An 18,915-nucleotide genomic window follows, 5' to 3' on the forward strand; every position below is an offset into this window, starting at 1 on the left:
AGGAAGGAGGCAAGTGACAGCTGACACCGTGCCCCTCTAGGTACAGCGCCAGCGGGATACTGTGTCAGCCCACACCACATCACCAGCCCACTGAAGCTGAATCTAGGAATGTTCTCCCACCTACAGGCTTTAGCTGCTCCACATTCTAAGATCGGACCTGTTCTTTGTTCATTCATTCAACAGATATTCGCTGAGCACCCACCATGTACCAGGCCCAGGGTTAGACCTCGGGAATGCAGCAGTGACAACACAGACCTGCCCCACTCTCGTGGGATTATAATCTAGTGGGGAAGACAGACAAGAAAACATCAGGGTTGACGTGGTGTTATGGGAATGTGAAAATGACAGTCACAAATTAAGCTTGGAAGGATGAGGAGAATCTCAGATAGAAAGATGCTTAAATCAAAATAGGTTTGTTTGTGCCATGTGTGGGGACTTAGGCTTCACGCCCGTTTCCACAGTCCCCATCTGACCCTGCGATGGTTCCCCCATCTCGCACCAGTGCCTTGTTGCCAAGGCTCCACCTGATTTCTAGGCTGAGCAGCTGCTCAGTAGCCCTGCTTCGGAGGCACGCCAATGGGCTTACGTTTTTGCAGCTCCAGGATAGTGTAGAGGATGGTGATGCCGTCCAGAGCCTCCCGGCCAATCTCCTCATCAGGATCCCCGACGCGAAGGATGAGCCTCCCCAGCAGGAGCCCCAGTGCCGGGAACCCCGAGGACATCTGTTTGTGTCATAATCTTAGGGATTGAGTCTTACGGGTTTAACAATGCTCTACAGTAAATGGTGGACAGAGCTGGGTGGTCTGGCCCTGATAACAGAGCCCTCTGAGGGTAGCAAGGGCCACCTAGGAATCCCTCAACAGATGCACAGGCTCCGTCAGAGCTGGGAAGAGTCTCCCTAAGAGCGTCCACCCCTCCCAGGGGCCACTCACAAGGAAAGGCAGAGTCAGAAGCGTGTGGTTCAACACAGAAACATTGCTGTTCACAGCCCGTGCTCGCTCATGGGCCTTCCCAGAGTTCATCCAGGGCCCCAGGGGCTGCAGGGACAAGGGCAAGACTCAGTGCTCCAGGTTAGATGCCAGTCCCTGCTGCCAGGTGGGCAGGCCAGCCTTCACCAACCAGCAGGAAGCTTCCAGAGAGGGCATAAAGGCCATGCGCCACAGTCCTCCTCCCCTTCTTGGGGCTTAGGGAGAGACGGGGTCCAGCAGCTGAGAATAGGACTGACAGACTAGAGAAAAGAAGGAAGTCAGTAAGGAGAGAGGGGAAAGGCTAGAAGAGAGACACAGTGACAAGAATGCAGAGAGCAAGACATAGGGGCAGCTATAACCACGTGGGGCAGCTGTGTCTAGAGCGGGGGTATAGCGAAAGAGGGAAGAGGCAGGAGCGTGGGACAGGGCCTGCAAGAGGGACAGGGAGGCAGAACCCTGGCACACGATGACATCCTGAAGTCAAATCACTCCTGGGTCCAGCTTCCACTGCTCCTGAGCCAATTTTTCTTCCCCTCCACCCTTCCCCTCTCCCCCGCCCCGCCCCCTGCCCCCACACCTCCAAGACGCTCTTCAGCCCAGCGGGAGTGGGGTCCTCGACAAAGAGGGCCTTGAGCAGTGTCTGCAGGGCATCCAGCGTCTGACGGTAAAGCGTCTGTGGACGGAGGACGAGCAAGTCACTAGCAGACCTCTGGAGCGGACACCGGCCCCAGTGAGCCCCTGCCGTGGGTTGGGTGGGGGAAGAGCTGCTTTCTGGTCCCACCTCTGAGACTAACTTGATGGTACTTCCCCTCCATCGGCTACAGTTTTCTTATTGACAAATTGGTAGTTATTATCCCTGCACATCCTGCCTTAAAGGGGGAGGAGGCAGAGACTCGGCATTTACTCAGAATCTGCCACGTGCCAGATGAGTACCTGGTGATTCGCACAACCATATCGCTTTGTCCTCAAATTGTTTTTCTCACTTTACAAAGGAGGGAACACTTGTCCAAGGTCACACAACAATGAAGTTTCAAGCCATGAGGGGCAAACGAGAGGATGGATGGAAAAATGCTCTAGAATTACAAGAGCTAGATAAATGAGAAGGTCACTCTTCCTTTTACTGTCTCTGAGGAAGTGCTCTGATTCTTTTTTGAATTGCAACTCCCAGAGCTAGATAGGTTTTCCAAGTTGTCCCTTAAGGAAGCCATCTCTCCTCTGCCCGGATTCCTCATGCATTGGCCACACCACAGTCCTAGAATTGTCTTCCGGGTGGGTGCAGGCTTCACACATACTCAAGGCTGAGCAGGGGGTTTGAGCTACTCTGGGAAGACCTTCCCCTCCTCCTGTCAGCTCCCCAAGTCTGCCTCCCAGGTTTTCATTGTCCAGGCTTCCTAAATCTGCACACACCCTGGAGCCAGTGGTCCTTGGGGTTACACCACAACCACCAAGCAAGCCTCCCTCACCAACTGCCTCCTCCTTCCCTCCCAGCAGCCCTGATTACTGTGCAGCACTGGCCTCTGCTGGCCAGGCCTGGTAGTACATGAGGGCTGCCTGCTCTTCCCACCAAGCAGGGATTCCCTTGCCTTTCCTCTGGCTCTTCTCTCAGGGCACCACCTCTGGACACAAAGCGCTCGTGCCGCCCACGTGGCATGATCTGGCCCCCACCACCCTCCAGCCTCACTTCCAGGGCTCTTGCCTCCACCTGGGCTGCAGCCACATGCCTCCGTGTCATCCTTGCAGTCACCATGCTGCCTTTGTCCACAGGCCTCTGCTCAGGCTGTTCCCCCTGCCTGGAATGCTTTTCCTTCTGCCACTCCCTTCAGCTAATTAGCTCTTCTTTAACCTCTCAGTTCCAGAATCACGACCTGACCCCCATCTAGGCCATGTCCCCCCATTCCAGGCTCTTTATGGCACGAGTACTTCTTGCTTGTAGCATTTACCACTGGCGTGATTTTGCATTTACTTGTATGATTCTTCGATAGCATCCACCTCCCCCACCCGTGCCCCTGCTGTAAGGCTCCCATACTGAGATCGGCATGGAGTAGGTACTCAGTTAATATTTCCTGAATTAAAGGATAAATGAATGTGCCTCACCCCGAGCTGAAACCCCTCCGCCTAAACCTTCCACACCGACCCGGCTCTCCCCTCATCCTGCACTAAGCGTCACCTCCCCTCCTCCCGGGAACACCTGCAGAGGTGTGAAGATGTTCGCATGAGCCCCTTGAGGCTCCGCTTCTCCAGGCCTCAGCCCCAGTTCCCTCCAGTCTGTCTTCGTTGTGGCTCAGGCCTCCGCCGGGCCCCTCCCAATCCTGGCCCACATCCCTCTCATAGAGCAGGGCCCAGAGTGGGCAGGACCCTCCAGACAGGGGCGCCTTTATTCCAAAGATTCGTTCATTCACCAAACATTTACTGAGTGCCTACTCAGGCCAGGAGAGGTGAGTTAAACTGCCCAAGGCCGTGCAACTAATGAGTAGAAGGGTGAAGATTCATATCTGCCCCCAGAACATCTGCCCTGAGGACCCCCAGTGGGGCCCCCACCTCACCTGGACGACCTCAGCCTTGGCCTCGTCCTTCTCCTGCATGGCCTGCACAGAGGGCAGGGAGAACACACTCCGCACGCACGTGCTCACCAGCTCTGACCTCTCCTGCACGCCCAGCGTGGGCTGCGTGTGACTGTGGAGCGGGGGAAGCAGAGGGATGAGTGGGGGGCGGCGTGCAGCTAAGGACGCAGGCTGGGATGGGGCGCCTGGCTCAGGCTCATCAGCCTGATATTTAGACCCTCAGAAGGACGAGATGAGGTGGGGGCCGGGAAGGGGTGTGGGGGTCAGATGGCCCCGGTTGGGACTGGGCAAGGCTGGGGAGGAGGCACAGGAGCAGGGCCGGGGTGCAGCCGAGAGGCCCCAAGGTGGTGGCAGAGGGAGAGGGGGAGAGGGGCTGCAGGGTGGGGGAGCAGAGAGAGGGCCGAGGATACCTCAGCTGGGTCAGGGTCTCCATGGCCTGCCGGCGGACAGAGCTTGAGAGGGAATCCAGCGGCTCCTCCTGGATCTGCCTCTGGACAGAGGACCACAGAGGGGCCAATGAGGGGCAGGGCCACGGGAGACCACCAGGGCCGAGGCCACTCCTCGTAGGGTGCAGGCCTCGGCCGAGGTAGAGCTCCCTCATTAGCCCCACGTTCTACCTGGCCTCCGGGGGCCGGAGAGCCCGCTCACTGCTCAAACCCTGTCCTGAGCCCTCAGTTCAAGGCCACCAAAAACACCCCACACCCTGACCAGCTGCAGCCCACACGTAGGGCTCAGCAGGAATTGTTTCCATAGCAACCTCATGGCAGGAGGCATACTGGAACCATGCAACCGGCCCAAAGCAAAAACCACCCTGTGTGGCCCTTGAAAGCTGCCTGGTTAAATTGCTTTAAAATGTCCTTCTAATTACTTCTCATTTTTTTTTTTTTTTTTTGAGACAGAGGTTCACTCTGTCGCCCCAGCTACAGTGCAGTGGCATCATCATAGTTCACTATAACCCCAAATGCCTGGGCTCAAGCAATCCTCCTGCCTCAGCCTCCCAAGTAGCTGAAACTACAGGTGCACGCCACCATACCTGGCTAATTTTTTGTACTTTCAGTACAGACAGGATCTCGCTCTTGCTCAGGGCTCAGGCTGGTCTCGAACTCCTAAGCTCAAGCGATCCTCCCACATTGGCCTCCCAGAGTGCTAGGATTACAGGTGTGAGCCACCACGCCCAACCTACTTTGCACTTTTGATCTAGTACCTACACACAGTGGATGAAGGATTTTTTTTTTTTTTTGTCTCTTTAAGGGATGCAAAGCCAAATATAATTTCAGAAACTTCAGTGGTTTCCCTGCCCAATCCATTCTGGTGGATAACTGAGAGGTAACTGTATTTAGCAAAATCATAAGGAAACCCTCTGACATTGCCCGCAGGAAAGAATGTATTGAGTAATAATACCTGCTGCTAGGTGCACATGGCTTTACTGTAGACTAACCGTTGGGTTGGGTCCTCCCCACAAGCCAGAGACACAGCTGTTATCATACCCATTTGTGAGATAAGAAGAGCAAGGCTGGAAGGGAAATAACTTGCCCAACTCCCTCAGGGTAGGTGGAGGGCAGTTAGAGGTGGAGCTCAGACTCAAGTCCAGGCACACTGCCTCCTCATCCTGCCCTCCTCCCACCTCAACTCCCCAGCCCCCATCTCGTCAGTGGGTGGACTCAGGAATTCTGCCCCCTCCACCCCACTGCCACAGACCCACATGTGGATCCCGCACCATCATCTTCTTCATCTTGGTCTTCTTCTCTCCTTCCACTTCCAGCAGATCCTGGCTCCTCCAGAGGGTGATGATGTTCCCGACCTTACGGCAGTAGCGGAGGGCAAAAGCACAGGGTGAGAGCCCAGCTGAACCCGGCCCCCGGGGGTCGCCCATACCTGCAGGCCACCCGACACCTGCAGGCAAGCCAGCCAGCATCCGCTCAAGGGAAATGAGAAGTGCCCACCAGGGGAACCCGGGACAGGGGAAAGATTGGGGAAAATTGTGTGTGGGGGGCGGACAATCCTGAAGGCCAGCGTTTGAGGGGGACCCACTATGAGGGTCTGCACATCCAGTCAGCTGAGGGGGACAGAAAGGGCCTCAACACCTCAACCTGAGATCCCACCACTAGCAACACTGAAGGGCCCACGAGTACACACGAGTCGGTTAAAGCATTCTGCTACCTGAGAGAAGGAACACGTTTCCTAAGGTCCACTTAATCTCTCAGTTCTCATTATCTTAGGCAAAGAAGGCAAAAAAAAGATAACTACGAAATGAGTAAATTAACTTCCTATAATAAAGAAGGAAAAACAAGTTAACCTGATGGAAAGTGTGGTGGGATGGAGATGGCCCCAGTTTTCTACTTTTCCTACCAAAAGGACAGATTCTCCTTCAATCTTGGTTCGTCTTACAATTTGCTTTGAAAAACAGAATGCTGTGGAAATGATGCTACGCCAGTTCCCGCTTAGCTCTTAAGGGAACTGGAAGCTTCGATTTCCCCCCTGGAACCCAGCCACTGTGCTAGCCTATGGAATGATAAGAGACCACGTGGAGAGAAGTCTTGGAAGATAAAGGGTCATCTTGAATGTTCCAGTCCCCCCTGAGAAATCTCTGTCTATACCGTGTGGAGCAGAGGAGGCACCCAGCTAAGCCCAGTCAGACTCAGAATCATGAGAAATTGGGCCCCTCTGATCCTTATTCCCCCAGCAGCCAAAGTGAACTTTTCAACCACTAAGTTCAGGGTGATTTGTTAAACAGCAATTGGTAGCTTTAAACTGCAAGAGTGATGGTGGTGGGATAGCTAATTTAGACCAAATGGTCAGAGAAGGCCTCTCGGAGGAGTTAACATTTGGGCTGAGCCTTAAATGACAAGAGCTAGCTGTGTGAAGAACTGTCTCCCCAAACTAGAATGTAAGGTCACTACTGTGCCCCTAGTGCCTAGCACAGAGTAAGGGCTCAATAACATTGCTGAATAACAGTGTTGGGGCTCAGAAACCAACACCCCAAAATATGGTGCCTTAGCATGCTGAACGGAAGAAGCCTCAAGCTCTCTCAGACCCCACCACCACCGTTTCTCCCAAAGCACAGGATCAAATTGAAGTTCTTTTATCTGCCTAAGATCCAGACCTACCAAGGAGAACATTGTTTTTTCTTCCCCTCCCTGTAAGACCAAGAATGTAACCACACCTGGACAGACCCTTTCACTGTCACAGAAAACTATTTACAAGATAATCTCTGTTCCCAGATGCGTTCATTCTCCCTAGCAATCCTTTGTTGCCCCTAAACGGACTTCTTCTTCTCCCCCTGCCCCCAACCTGCTTTGCCAGGATCCAGGCCCCACTCTGTGACCCCAAGACAGTATACAAGCTTCTGGGCCCCGTTGAGGGTTGGGTAGCCACTCTGTGCTTCTCTCTGTGTACATACTAGTAAGTTTGTATGCCTTTTCTTCAATTAACCGGCCTTTTGTGAATTGATTTTTCAGCAGACGAAGGGGAAGTTTTTGCTTGGCCTCTACAACAGCAATAAAAAAACCTTCTTTGTGAAGACACCATGCTCAGGGCTGTGCATATGTTACCTAACACGGGCCTCGCTTCAACTTCATCGTGCCCATTTTATCATTGAGAAGAACCTTCCTGGCAGAGGAAGCAAGGCCAAAGGCCGAGGCAGGAACGAGTTTGGTGTGTGTGAGAGACAGAAAACGGTCAGTGTGCCGAGAGCACGGTGGACAACTAGAAGAAAGCCGTGGGATGAGGACAAATGTCCCAAAGTTCAGGGCCTCTTCGTAGTCCCGTCACCCTCTCCCCACACCCCACCGTGCACTGCCCAGGGCCTGGGCTTGTCTCTGACGCAGCTGGGAGCAGGGTGTCTTGGCCGAGGTGAAAAACAGGAATTGATAGTAGGAGAATATACTTTGCTTTGTGTGAGACGAATTGTTTAAGATTAGAGATTAGAGAAAAATGTGCTCTCTCTGATTCTAACTGATGCTATTTGCTTCTGTGACCGTGCTTGCTTTTAGTTGTTTGTTAAATGTAGTTAATCAGAAACAGGAATAAGAGCAAGAGTGACTCCATGACAGGCTGAACTTCCTGGAGGAGGCCTAAGTTTCGGTTTTCCCGAAACGACACCGCCCTTTCCCCCCGAAATGACACTGACCACAATTGGCGCCGGCGCGAAAATCCCGAGGCTTGGAGCCACTTTTAAAGGAACCAATCAGGAGCCAACACGATCAGCCACTTTTAAAGGAACAAATGAACTAAGGAGGGGAGGGGGGAGGTGTGCCCAGAGTGTCGTGTGAAACCTGTGTGTCGTGTGTAAAACAGAAAAAGGTATAAAAGCTTAACCTCTACCCCAAGGCGGGGTCCTAGCCCTTAGAAGAGGCCACTGCGTTGGTGCTCTGGGACTTGGACCCTAGCTCGAGCTAGCCAATAGACTCCTTTGCCATTTGCAGCCTTGGTGACTCTGCCTCTCTGTTCCTGGGGCCGAGGGGAACCGGCTCTAACAGAGGTGGAGCCCCTGCCCCCAGACTGCCCAGCAACCAGTGTTGCCCACGGTCTGTGTGTCACACTGATGTCCGCCACCTTGTTCAGGCTGCCCCCACTGGCCCTCACTGAATGCTGCCGATGCTGTCCTTCACCTGCTGGACTGGCCTTCTCTGGCCTCCCGAGCCTGCCGCATGGCCCAGACCCGGGTCAGGCCTACCTGTGTCCTGAAAAAGGCCATTTCTAGCCTTTCTGCCCCTCTCAGAGCCCCTCCTACAATTCATTCAGTTGTATAAAAAACTTTCATTGAGCATCTACTACTGGCCAGGCACTGCCTAGATGCTGAGGATACAGCTGTGAAAAACAAACCAAATCCGCAGTTAACAGAGGATGTGTTCTCACGGAGTGGGGGTGGGGGGATGAACAAGAAACCAGATGAATAAGCGAAGCCCATGGTGCATAGACGGTGACACCTACTGAGAAAGGAAGAGCCGGGCAGTGACAAGGACTGCCGAGACACTGGGGCTGCAGGGTGGGCGGAGCGGGGGTGTCCCAGGACAGTCAGCGGGGATTGGGCAGGAGGCATACCGGAGCCATTTTGTTGCCGTCCTCTCTCTTCTCTGGCACGTGCACCAGGCATGAAGTCACATCATCGAGGGCTCCTGCATGTCAGTTTCAGTGAGGAGAGAAGTGGGTGGGAGAAGATGAAGATCTGGTGTACCTGGGGTGCCACAGTCCCATCTCCCCTCCCCCTCTGGGCCCTCCAATCCTTACCCGCCACCCCCAGCAGCCACGTTGAGCTTTTAAAAGTGTAAATCAGTCCATGTCACCTCCCCTCCCTAAAACCCTTCAGTGGTGCCGTTTCCTTGAGTGCAAAGCTGGCGTGCTTGCTGGGGCCCAGGACCTTCAAGGCTCAGCCCTGTGTCCCACTGCTGTCCCCTCGCTCATGACCCTCTGGCCGTGCTGGCCTCCTTCCAACCTTGGGCAAGCTTCCCCTCAGGGCTGCACACAGGCGGTTTCCTCTTCCGGGCGCTCCCTGCCAACACCTCCTTGCCCCGCTGGGCTCCCCTGCTCCGGCCTCTGCTGGCCCTCTGCTCCTCACCCTTGGGCTAAGAAGCCCCCACCTCCCGCCCCCCGTGGTGCTCTTGTCCGCCATCCTGTTCTCTTTTGGCAGTTCTCACAATTTATAGCTAAACACCTATTCGTTACAGTAGGTATCTGCTATTTCGTCTCCCCCAAATCTCTGCATGTTTCTTTTGGTGAAAGAGCCCCGTCTTTCCGTAGGCTACCCTTCCCATGTAGCTCGGTGAGGCTGAATTCTGCAGTACCCACCCACCACCACTTCTTCAAATAAGAGTGGGCCCGGAACCCAAGCTTAGCTAACAAGTGCCCCATGCTCCACCACAGTGATCGGCCTGGGGATGGAAAACTGGCTGAGCAGGGCCAATAAAGCCCTTTATTTAAGGGGATGGAGGGAAACACCAAAGGAGAGAGGGTCTTTCTCCTTCTGAGGCCAAGGCCACTGTGGCCTATGAGAACCTGCAACTTCAGGGGCATCTTGGCCACCAGAGGATGCTGGAGGATGGAGCCAACAGGGAGAAGCAGAGACACTCCAGCAGCTGTGAACACAGCTGGGGCCAAGATCATAGCTTCTAAACACCATTGTCCACCAAAAGCAACAAAGCTCCTTGGAGAAGCAGCTGATTCCAGGACTTGAGCAGGAAAAGTCCCGGATGAACCTGATATATCTTGTACCAGAAAACAAGGAAGAGAGCTCAAAGAATAATGGGGACATGTCGAAGGGACACAAAAGCTTGCTTAAAGGGGATTCCACTGGTCAAATGGAGAAATTTTGAGTGTCACAAAAAATAATGATAGCAACATTACAGCCCATTGAATAAACTAAGAAACCATGAGCCCATGTTAATGTAAATAAATAGATGGATAAATGGAAAGTTTGGTGAGGAATGGCATAATTACTTAGTTCTAAGCTACTCTGCCATGAGATATTATGACACAGGGGTAAATGGTGACTTCAGAGTGGGGAAGCTTGGCAGCACCGTTCCACCGAAGTGTTGGAAGAGGACGTCATCAGTGTGGAGCAAACCAGAGTCAGTAGCCTCCAGATAGGACGCAGTGACCTGAATCTCATCATGAGGAAACGTCGGACCCAAACTCAGCCGCATCCTACAAAAACAGCTGGCCCATAATGTTCTTTATTTTATTTTTATGTTTTATTTTATTTTATTTTTTTAGAGACAGAGTCTTGCTCTTGCTCAGGCTGGTCTCGAACTCCTGACCTCAAGCAATCCCCCCCCAACCTCGGCCTCCCAAAGTGCCAGGATTACAGTCATGAGCCATCACGCCCAGCCATGGCCCATAATGTTTAAATGCATCAAGGACATGGAAGCCAAGGAAAGGCTGAGGACTGCAGGAGACAGAACAGACTACACAGAAAAGTACAATGAGTGATTTTGACCTAGACCCTTTTGCTATAGCGAACTAGGAAAATTGGCAGCCTCTGAATGGGGCCTGACGATTAGATGTCAGCTGTGTGCCAATATTGATTTCATGATTATAATGGTTATATTTTGTCCTTTTTTGTAAGAAAATACAATCTGATATTCAGGGGTTATGGAGTATCATTTGGCAACTTATTCTCAAATGATTGAGGGGAAAAAATTTAATACTATATTTTCAACTTTTCTGTAAGCTTTTTTTCATCATTTAAAAAATATTTGTTAAGTACATACTATATGACCAACACTGTTCTAGGTTCAGTTAATAAAAATGAACAAAATTCTTACTTTTGTGGAACTCACATTCTAACAGAATTGGGAAGACAGATAACAATAACTAAAAAATATGCAACGTGCCAGGTGAGGAGAAATACAACGAAGACTATGGTAAGATCTAGATAATAATGCACATTACTATAACTTTTTATTTTATTTATTTTTTTAGAGATGGGGTTTTGCTCTGTTGCCCAGCCTGGAGTGCAGTGGCATAGTCATAGCTCATTGCAGCATTGAACTCCTGCGCTGAACTGATCTCCCCATCCCAGCTAGGACTACAGGCATGCACCACCCACACTTGGCTAAATTTTTTTTTGTAGAGACAGGGTCTTGCTATGTTGCCTAGGCTGGTCTCAAATTCTTGGCATCAAGCAATCCTCCTGCTTCAGCCTCCCAAAGTGCTGGGATTGCGGGTGTGAGCAACCTCATCCAGCCTTATTGTTTTAAAATTTAAAAAAGAATGCAGGAGAAATAGGGGCATTTTCAGACAAAAATTGAAAGAGTTTACCATCAGCAGAATTCACTAAAGGATGCACTTCAGGCAAGAGGAAGTTAATCCTAATTGAAAGGTTTGAGATGCAATAAGCAATGAACTGAAGGAAAGAGGTTAATATTTGGGTAAACACGTGACCATTGACTATATAAAATGTTTATGCAGTTGAAAAAAAAAGAATTAAAAGACATTACCATGATAGCATATAAATTAGGGGAAAGGGGTCAAATAGTATTAAAGTGTCCCCAAGTCTTAAACTGTCTGGGAGGAGGATATTTGCATTGATTAATTTGGACTTTGATTAGTTAAATATGTACATTATAGCTTCTAGAGAACCACTAAAAGACTTAATACAGTATATAACTTCCACACAAGTAGAGGAGAAAAAAGGGAGGGAAAAAAACCCAAAAACCAAAAAGGAGGAGAAAAAGAAACCAAACAAACAGAACAGAGAATACAAACAGAAGATAGTACATAGATACCCAAATCATCCATAATCAGAAGTGTAAGTGGACCATGGCTTGGAAAACACAGTATTATAAAGACAACAAACTTACCCAAGTTGTTTTTTTGGGGTTTTTTTGTGGGGGAGGGGTTAGAGTTCCGTAGCGTCAGCCTAGCTCACGGCAACCTCAAAATCCTGGGCTCAAGCAATCCTCTTGCCTCAGCGTCCCAAGTAGCTGGGACTACAGGTGTGTGCCACCATGCCCAGCTAATTTTTCTAATTTTAGTAGAGATGGGGGTCTCGCTCTTGCTCAGGCTAGTCTCAAACTCCTGACCTCAAGCGATCCTCCTGCCTTGGCCTCCCAGAGTGCTAGGATCACAGGCGTGAGCCACCATGCCTGGCTTACTTACCCAAATTGATCTGTAGATTCAATAATATCCCAATGAAAATCCCAGCAGGTTTTCGTTTAATTTTAGTTTGTGGAAATCGACAAGCTGTTTCTAGAATCTATGTGGAAAAGCAAAGCACCTAGAACAGACAATCCTAAGGAAGAACAAAGTTGGAGGACTTAACACTACTAAATATCAAGAGGTACTATAGTTGGGTGCAGTGGCCCACACCTATAATCTCAGCACTTGGAGAGGTGGAGGCCAGAAGATCGCTTGAGCCCAGGAGTTCAAGGCCAGCCTGGGCAACATAGCAAGACCCCCTCTCTTAAAAAAAAGAGAGGGTTACTCTAAAACCCAGTAATTAAGGCATCAGTTAAGGATAGACAACCAAAGGAATGGAAAGAGTCCAGAAATAAACCTCTGTATTAGTAGGCCTCAAAAATATGAAAAGTTATTATGAAAACGCTGTTTCAAGACTCATTCCTGTCTATAGAGTAAAAAGCTTGTACTTTGTAAACCTCGCCCTAATAGAAAAATCTGTACTCTGTAAGCAATGACCTTGTAACTAATTGTGTAAGCCCCCCGGCTGTCTGCAGTCAAATTTACTGTACTTGCCTCCCCAAGAAAGAATGCTCCCTGCCTTAACTGATGCTATCTGCTTCTGTAACCTTGTTTGCTCAAAGATTGTAATCAGTCCCGAGGCCAGGCAGGTGGTCTGAGGCAGGTCCCAGACCCCGCGGCTATGGACTGTATGATGTAATTATTTTTTCCACTATGTCATGTTTAATGTCACGTAGCCCCCCTCCCAATTAGTATAAAGTCTTCTCGCCTTTTCGGTTCTGGACTGCTCTCTGTGCAGCCGTCTGTGGTGGTACAGAGGGTAGTCGCTGGCCAGCTAATAAAGACTCACAATTTGGCTCATTCGGCCTCAAGGTGGTCTTTCTCGCACTCCGTACCATAACACCTCCACATATACAGTCACTTGATTTACATCAAAGTTGACACTGCAGGGTTCAGTGGGGAAAGCATGGTCTTTTCTATAAATGATCTGGACCAATTAGACATCCATATAGGGGAAAAATATGAACCTTAAGCCCCTCACACAGTTTTCCAAAATTAATACAAGATGTGCTCACTTCGACAGCACATATACTAAAATTGGGACAATACAGATAAGATCAGCATGGGTCCTGCGCAAGGATGACATGCAAACTTGTGAAGCGTTCCATACTTTAAAAAAATACAAGATGCATCATAAATTTCGTATGAAAGTCAAAACAATAAAGCTTTTAGAAGAAAGTATAAGGAACTATTTTTCAAAATCGTTGGGTAAGCAAAGATTTCCTAAGCAGAAGACAAAAAGAAATAGCCAAAAAAAAAAAAAAGACAAATTGAGTTCCTTTAAAATTAACAACTTCTGTTTGTCAAAAGCCTCCATCAAGCCACAGACTTGGAGAGAATAGTCAAAGTACATACATCTGATATTGAGAGCAAAGGCTCTTGCCCTGCTAACATTTGCTGAAAACCGCTGACGGGAAGCAGATTGATGAACAGGAGGAAAAAGTTACTTTTTTTTTTTTTTTTTTTTTTTGAGTCTCGCTCTGTTGCCCGGGCTAGCGTGCCGTGGTGTTAGCCTAGCTCACAGCAACCTCAAACTCCTGGTCTCAAGCGATCCTCCTGCCTCAGCCTCCCGAGTAGCTGGGACTACAGGCACGCGCCACAATGCCCGGCTAATTTTTTTCTATTTTTAGTTGTTTAGCTAATTTTTTTCTATTTATAGTAGAGACGGAGTCTCGCTCTTGCTCAGGCTGGTCTCGAACTCCTGAGCTCAAGCAATCCTCCCGCCTCGGCCTCCCAGAATGCTAGGATTACAGGTGTGAGCCACCGCACCCGGCCACAAGTTTATTTTAATGTGTACACACAGGAACCCTCAGAATGAAGACTCAACTCCCCAGTGGGGTTCAGAAGCTTATATGCCTTTCTGGTAAAATGGGTTATAGGAGGAGAGAAAGGAGGACTTCTGTCCAGGGGCAATAATAGGTTACTTGGGTGGTTGAATGGATGCAGAACAAAGATTAACTGGTAAATAGTTCTCTTTGGGATTTAAATGGATCTGAGAGAGGGGACATTATCTTCTTAAAGAGTCTGTTCAAGTGTGGTCACATTCTTGGTCTTACAGGGAGGGTAAGAAAAGAACAATTGTTCTCCTGGGTGGTTCTGGATCTCAGGCTGATAAAGAAAAAACTTCAGCCAGTAGCGGCTCCCACCTGTAATCCTAGCACTTTGGGAGGCTGAGGTGGGAGGATTCCTTGAGTTCAGGAGTTTGAGACCAGCCTGAGCAAAAGCAAGACCCTGTCTCTACAAAAAATAGAAAAATTAGCTGGGCTTGGTGGCATGTACCTATAGTCCCTGCTACTTGGGAGGCTGAGGCAAGAGGATGGTTTGAGCCCAGGAATTTGAGGTTGCAGTGAGCTATGATGATACCACTGCACTCTGGCCTGGCCCTGGCAACAGAGCAAGTCTGTCTGAGAAAGAAGAAAGAAAGGAAGGAAGAGAGAGAGAGAGGGAGGGAGGGAGGAAGGAAGGAAGGAAGGAAGGAATAAATTTCAACAGTCTGTGGGGTGGGGTCAGAGAGACCCTGATGCTTCTTTAATCAATCCAGTATGTCAAAATGCCATATTTTGGGGTGAAATATTTTTAATTTCCTTCACTAACAAAGAAATCATATCTGGATTACATGAAGAACTCCCACAAGTCAATAAGAAAAAGAGACCACCCCAATTTTTAAAAATTAACAAGGACAGTCATTATAAAAAAGATGTACAAATTGCTAATAATCATATAAAAAGATGCTTAACATCAGTAGTCATCAAGACATGCAAATTAAAACCACAATGAGCTATCACTAGACACCCTCCAGAATGATGAAAATTTTTATTTTTTAATTTTTAATTTTCTATTGGAGATGGTGTAACAGAGGTAAAGGTCTGAAAAAGGGCAATGAAATGTTTTATGAGTTGTCTTTTTGAAACCTCCCACCCTTTTTGGAAATTGAAACTTGCATTCCATCTGAGGCCAGTGATCACAGGGGAAGACAAATGTTCTTTCCTGTTTTTCTCTATTATTTTAAAAAAGGATTGTCCTCACAAGGACAAGGATCACAAGGTCATGGCCGCTGGAGATAAGGTCACAATAGTCCAAGACTGAAAACACCAATTATAGTTCAACAGCAATAGCCTGAAGTCATGACATGGGACACTGGTCAAGCAGGCCTGAGCCCTACTGCGGAAAACCCCCTTTTAAAAAGCCCTATATTTCTGCTTGAAGACAGGATGGTCTTTGAGACGCTAATTCACCATCCTCCTCATTTGCTGGCAAATTAATAAACCCTTATCTTTTCCTCAAACCACTCGTCCTCACTGATTCAGCTTCAGGAACAAGTACTGAACTTTCAGTAACAATGGGGTCTTACCATGTGGCCCAGGCTGTTCTCAAACTCTTGGGCTCAAGTGATCCTCCTACCTCAGCCTCCCAAGTAGCTGGGACCACAAGCAGGTGCCACTGTGCTGGGCTTAAGCTTTTTTAAACTGACAATACCAAATGTTGATGAGAATGTGGAACAACTGAAATTTTCACATTGTTTGCGAAAGAGTAAATTAATTCAATCGCTGAGATGGTTTGAATATTTGTGTCCCCTCCAAAATTCATGTTGAAATTTACTCTCCAATGCAATAGTATTAAGAGGTAGGGCCTTTAGGACTGCAGTCCCCAACCCCCAAGCCACTCACCAGTACCAGTCCGTGTCCTGTTATAAAGGAGGCAGCACAGCAAGAGGTGAGTGGCAGGTGAGGGAGAGAAGCTTTATCTATATTTACAGCCACTCCCCATTGCTGGCCTCAACACCTGAGCTCCGGCTCCCGTCAGATCAGCGGTGCCATTAGATTCTCATAGGAGCGCAAACCCTACTGTAAACTGTGCATGTGAGGGATCTAGATTGGGTGCTTCTTATGAGTATCTAATTCCCGATGATCTGAGGTGGAGCTGAGGTGGTGATGCTAGTGCTGGGGAGTGGCTGCAAATACAGATTATCACTAGCAGACAGGTTGCATTATGGTGAGTTTTATAATTATTTCATTATATAATACAATGTAATAATAGAAATAAAGTGCACAATAAATGTAATGTACTTGAATCATCCCGAAACTATCCCCCCACCCCTTGCAGTCCATGGAAAAATGGTCTTTCGTGAAACCAGTCCCTGGTGCCAAAAAGGTTTAGTATCGCTGCTTTAGGAGGTGACCAATGGGATTAGGCCTTTATAAAAGAGGCTTCACGCAGCATTCAGTCTCTCTTTGTCCTTCCACCTTCCACCACGTGAGGATGCAGCAAGAAGGCCCTCACCAAACACTGAATGCTGGTGCCTTGATCTTGGACTTCCCAGCCTCTAGAATTGTGAGAAAATAAATTTCTGTTGTTGATAAATTACCCAGTTTCAGGTATTTTGTTATAGCAGCACAGACAATTTAAGACTACTCCTTTGAAAAATTATTTGGCAAAATGTCCTAAAGCTATAAATATGCCTACACTATGATCCAGAAATCCCACTCTCAGATAAATAAGTGTATCTATGTACCAAAACTCACGTACAAAAATGTTCACAGCAACTTTACTAACAATATCCAAAAAGTGGGAACAATTCTAATGTTCATCAGCAGAAGAATGAATAAAAAATTGTGGTATATTCATACAATGGAATAATACAGAACAATAAAAAATAATCCACTGATACATGCAACAATATGGGTGAAACTCACAGATATGTTGTGCTAAAGCCAGAGTCAAAACAGTAAATACCTTACTGTTCTATTGACAATAAACTCAAGATACTAGTCTGTGGTGATACAAGTCAGAAGAGCTATTACCTCTGGGACAGCGGTTATCAACCAAGGACAATCTTACCCCCCATGGAGCATTTGGCAGTGTCTAAAAACATTTTGGTTTTTACAACTTGGGGGTGGCAGTGGGAGGTTTCTGCTAGCATCGACTGGGTAGAGTCTGGGGATGATGCATCTTACAATGCATAGAACAATCTCCGCACACACAAAAAAAAAACCAAAGAATTACCCAACATGAAATGTCAATAGTGCCAACGTTGAGAAATCCTGTCCCAGGAGAAGGGATATCGACTGCAAGGGAACACAGGGAAACTTCCAGGCTGCTGGAAAAGATCTATATCTTGATCTGAATGGTAGTTACCAGAATGTATACTTAGGCAAATATCTATTAAGCTGTACACTTGAAATTAGTAGAGCACTTTGCATATTTTACTGACACATGTTAGACCTCAAAAAAATTTTAAAAGGCTAATACAATTTGAAAATAAATTGGTTTTTAAAATACGAATGGACAAAAGCTCCTATAAAAAACAAAGATTGACCTTCAATAGCCAAAACAATCTTGAAAGAAGAACAAAGTTGGAGGAATCATACTTTCTGATTTCAAAACTTGCTACAAAGCTATAGTAATCAAAACAGTGTGATACTGGCATAAGGACAGACATAGAGACCAATGAAATAGAATAGAGAACCCAGAATAAACCCTCACACATAAGATCAATTTATTTTTGACAAAGATGCTAAGACCATTCTCTGGGAAAAGGACAGTTTTTTCGACAAATAGTGCTGGAAAAACTGGATAACCACTTGCAAAAGAATGATATTAGTATACGTGGTACCTACGGTAGTCAAAATCATGGAGACAGAGATGGTGGTTGCCAGGGAATACGGGAGGGTAAAGAGCTTCAGTTTCATAAGATGAAAAGAGTTACAGAGATGGGATGGTAGTATTGGTTGCACAACATTATGAATATCTCTAATACCACTCAACCGTACACTTAAAAATGTTTAAAAATGGTAAATTTTATGTTATGTGTATTTTACCACAACAGAAATGGGGGGGAGGATTTTTTAAATTAAAAAATGGAATATAAGACTGGGCATGGTGGCTCATGCCTGTAATCCTGGCACTCTGAAAGGTAGAGGCAGGTGGATCATTTGAGCTCAGGAGTTTGAGACCAGCTTGAGCAAGAGCATGACCCCGTCTCTACTAAAATTAGAAAGAAATTATCTGGACAAATAAAAATATACAGAAAAAAAAATTAGCCAGGCATGGTGGCACATGCCTGTAGTCCCAACTACTCGAGAGGCTGAGGCAGAAGGATTGCTTGAGCACAGGAGTTTGAGGTTGCTGTGAGCTAGGCTGATGCCACAGCACTCACTCTAGCCCGGGCAACAGAGTGAGACTCTGTCTCAAAAAAAAAAAAAATGGAATATAGCCAAAACTATTGAATCACGCACTTTAAATGGGTGTTATATAGTTTGTGAATTATATCACAATAATAACTGAACATCCACATGCAAAAAAAAAATGAAGCTGGACCCCTACCTCACACTATATACAAAAAGTAACTCAAGGTCGGGCACAGGGGCCGTAATCTCAGCACTTTGGGAGGCCGAAGTGGGAGGATCTCTTGAGCCCAAGCGTTTGAGACCATCCTGGGCAACATAGTGAGACTCAGTCTCCACCAAAAAAATTGTTTTAAAAAAAATTAGCCAGGTGCGGTGGCACTCACCTATAGTCATATCTTAAAGCTAATTTTTATTTCTTCAAACACATTCCTGGTATGATAATTTTGAATTCTAAAGACTGCGTGTCTGGCCAGGCGCGGTGGCTCACGCCTGTAATCCTAGCTCTCTGGGAGGCCGAGGCGGGCGGATTGTTTCAGCTCAGGAGTTCGAAACCAGCCTGAG

The 18,915-nt window shown here is 47.8% G+C and overlaps 1 protein-coding gene across 1 annotated transcript in view; it reads right to left on the reverse strand.

The window, feature by feature from the left end:
* The window catches only part of MROH7 (maestro heat-like repeat family member 7), a 46,706-nt gene that overhangs the window by 23,792 nt on the left and 3,999 nt on the right, over window positions 1-18,915 (reverse strand). The window contains exons 2-8 of the mRNA XM_012639338.1: window positions 8,573-8,646; window positions 5,247-5,330; window positions 3,940-4,019; window positions 3,512-3,641; window positions 1,546-1,641; window positions 933-1,037; window positions 587-722 (exon numbers count right to left, since the gene is read on the reverse strand). Coding sequence (XP_012494792.1) covers window positions 587-722; window positions 933-1,037; window positions 1,546-1,641; window positions 3,512-3,641; window positions 3,940-4,019; window positions 5,247-5,330; window positions 8,573-8,646 — 705 coding nt within the window. The remainder of the gene's footprint in view (window positions 1-586; window positions 723-932; window positions 1,038-1,545; window positions 1,642-3,511; window positions 3,642-3,939; window positions 4,020-5,246; window positions 5,331-8,572; window positions 8,647-18,915) is intronic.

The sequence above is a fragment of the Propithecus coquereli genome, unplaced genomic scaffold, assembly GCF_000956105.1.
Source record: "Propithecus coquereli isolate 6110/MARCELLA unplaced genomic scaffold, Pcoq_1.0 Scaffold14, whole genome shotgun sequence".
Taxonomy (NCBI): domain Eukaryota; kingdom Metazoa; phylum Chordata; class Mammalia; order Primates; family Indriidae; genus Propithecus; species Propithecus coquereli.